The following is a 3,166-nucleotide window of genomic DNA, read 5'->3' as shown; positions in this document are numbered from 1 at the left end:
ATGCATGCTGGGGCCAGGTCACAGTTACAAATAACATCCCAGCATTTGGCTTTTCCTGCCATTTAGCTGTGTCCCCCAGGGCATTAGTTAAAAAAGCAACCTCAACTTTATTTGGGTTGGCCGATCAGCAAGCAAAGAGCACTAGGCTGAGCTGATTTTAAACCACAGGAAATAATAAAAAATGGTAATACACATAAAGTGCTGCCGCCACCAAAGGTGCTGACAGCTGAACTATAGCGAAATAAAAAAATCACAAAAGCAGTGAAGGAAGAGCACATCATGAAAGTAGAACTGGATAAGGGACATAATAAGTAAGGGATAAGACAAAGTTGTTGCTGAGATATATAGGGAAGGCTTGAGCAGTTCCGAGGAAGAAGCAGGTTTTGCACTCTACACTGACTCTGCCAGCATTGAGCAGCCTCCAACAGCTTCAGCCAGGGCTGATCTTTTCCTAGTCACCATGAATAGTCCTCTCTGCTCCCACCTTCAGTGTCTGAGGAGATACTTCTGTCCTCCACTGGGACGCTTAGTATTATAGCATCATTTAGGTATACCTGAGCTAGTTTTAAACTAGATAGTGAAATAAGGCTAATCATAAAGCCACACGGCCAGGGGTCCAGACTACTAGCTGTTCTGGTAGATGCCAGGCTGTGGTGTGGTTTAAGCCAGCCAGCAAAGGCAAACTGTCACGACCACGCTCAGCAGTGCTGCAGCTGCCTTGCAGACATACCCAAGAAAAAGACACAAAGCACATGATGAAAACACTGAAGAGCATGGCATGAAAACAGGGAGAGGTCTGAAAAGAAGGAGATGGTTACCTAAGCTGGCATGTTCAGTTACCAGTTAAAGTCTGATGCACTAGCACTCTCCTTCCATACTACTGCAGGTACCAGCTTGTGTCAACACGTTTCTAAGATGCATTTTCAAAGTATTTCAATTTTTGTGGTCCTTCCTCCCCTCCTGTTCTTCCTCCCTGGCAGGGCATGGATGTAAGCAATTTCTTTAAATGCAGATACATTAGGGACAAGCTACCTTACAGGCCCCCCCGCTTACTCATCGTTGCTGTGAGCCTTCATCTAGCAAATCCCTTTTGTTTTGCATTTGAAGTGCTCTTCCTTTTGGTCTGGTTGTCAGCTTCACTCATCCAACCCCAAGGCAACATTGTCCTGCCAGCCAGCACATAGGTGATCCACCACTCCAAAACAGAAGAATCAGACTTACCATCCTTGCACAGTCACTGCTCAGAGTCAGAGCCAAGACAACAACAATGAAAGGAGCACAGACTTGCATCTTTGCTCTCCTCTCATGAAGGTTTTCCCTGGCAGAGGGAAACTTCCAGGGCTGGGCTGAAGCGAGAGGGTGAATCAGCAACAAGCTTTCGCAAGGGACTGTGATTTTCCTGACTTTAGGGTATTTTAGTTTTCTAAGTAAGCAGAGCCGTTGTTAATCATTAATGTCTTTGCGGTAGATGGGAACGCCATATAGCAAAATACTCTTCCCTAAACCACAGGGAGTGAAGAGTTTACAAAGTGCCTGACCCTCTAAGGTGATCGCTGGAGCACTCAGCAAGTGTTTAAAAGCACCTCCAGAGGAGCTGATCCAATGCTGCTTGTAATCAGAGACCACTTACCATCCAGACATTTCCCATCTCTTTCCCGTCAAGAGTTAATTAAATGTGTGGCATAGCAATAACGAGGAGCTCCAAGCAAGCCCGCTCAGGAGATGACACTACATTGCAAAATATGGACCAGATCAATGCCGATATCAGACACAAGAATTATTCATTAACAGATGGTTACCTGCCCAGCCGTGACTTACAGCCTTTCAGCAACAGGCTGGGAAAATTAAAAAGAAAGCAAATAGGCATTACTCTGACAAAACATTTAGTGTACCAAAACAGTCCCTTTTGAAGCCTCCTGAGCAAAGCCATCTCTGTCTTATGAGTCCTTGGCACTGCAGAAGCATTTCTAACAGGGATGCAGAGAGTGTTGCTAGAACTGAGATTTCACCAGTGGAGTCTGTTTCAGCCCCACCTTGCCTCACAACCAAAATCCACAGGTCTGGCTGGTACAACTGTGTCTATGCCTGAGGCTTTGTGCCAGCTATGTCCTGTCAGTCAGGGACCACACCTTCTCACACCCAAAATCCCCACAGCCGCAACAACAGAAGGAATACCGTAGTCCTTGCTTAAGTTGTGCTCAGCACAATGATGGAAGGGATGTGAATTTATTTTTTAAAAAAAAAAAACAACAAGACCGTGGCAGTAGGACCCAGTGGTGCAGTGGAGCTACTGTAGCACAATTTTGCCGTGATGGTTTATATGTTGGAAGGGGTTTCCACTGGCTGTGCTATCCTACTGCTGTGTCTGCCCTCACAGTAATAGGTCTTGTCAGTACAATTATGCATATACAGGTTTATGGACAAAACTTTCCTACTGTCAGCAAGGCTTGGAACAGCAGGAACCAGGCAAATTTGGAATTTTCTTTCAAAATCCATCAAAGAGCAAACAAACAGAAAAAAAAATCTTTGCCTCTATGCATTGTTTGTTGCCTGAAGGTCTGAAGTAAACAAAGATTCAGAATAGACTTGAAGGTCTGAAGTAAACAAAGATTCAGAATAGACTTGTGGACTAGATCTGTCTTATTTTCACTCATTTCAAATATGGAAATAGGATGTACAGAGTCTGATCTGTCTCGGGACACCTGGCAAAGCTGGAACATAGATTTTTACTTCCCATCCTTATTCTTGACTTTGGCCACCAGGCTTCAAACGAGTAATGCCTGTACAATGGCTTGTAGACATCTGCTTATCATCCAGGCTATTGACATTGTGCAAAGATAGCAAAAAAGAAAACCAAACCATTAGCTGCTCTTCCATCCAGAGTTCCCAAAAGTTCTGCGAAAGGATAGGAGCAGGGGAGCAAGGACTGGACAGCGAAGGGAGGAGGAAGATACTTCTTTAAAGGTGCAGAAACACCATGTTCCACCTATGTCCATAATAAAAACCATCTACTTGCAGGACCAGAAACATTGTATGTCTGTGGTGACCAAGGCAGGTTCTAGGAAAGCATTTTTCCATACCTAAAAGCAAGAAAGAAGAAAAGCAAGAACTCATTCTTTGTCCATGTGTCTGCTCCCAATTGCTGTACTTCATAGGCAATGAACTA

At 44.4% G+C, this 3,166-nt stretch overlaps 1 protein-coding gene across 1 annotated transcript in view; it reads right to left on the bottom strand.

The window, feature by feature from the left end:
- HGFAC (HGF activator) overlaps positions 1 to 1,290 on the bottom strand; it is a 40,873-nt gene extending 39,583 nt beyond the window's left edge. Inside the window, exon 1 of the mRNA XM_010087534.1 lies at positions 1,222 to 1,290. Within this exon, the coding sequence (XP_010085836.1) occupies positions 1,222 to 1,290 (69 nt within the window). The remainder of the gene's footprint in view (positions 1 to 1,221) is intronic.
- Positions 1,291 to 3,166: the final 1,876 nt, after the last annotated feature.

The sequence above is a fragment of the Pterocles gutturalis genome, unplaced genomic scaffold (genome assembly GCF_000699245.1).
Source record: "Pterocles gutturalis isolate BGI_N339 unplaced genomic scaffold, ASM69924v1 scaffold16666, whole genome shotgun sequence".
NCBI lineage: Eukaryota > Metazoa > Chordata > Aves > Pterocliformes > Pteroclidae > Pterocles > Pterocles gutturalis.
The sequence above is the reverse complement of the archived record's forward strand: the minus strand, read 5'-3'. Positions and strand labels throughout refer to the sequence as shown.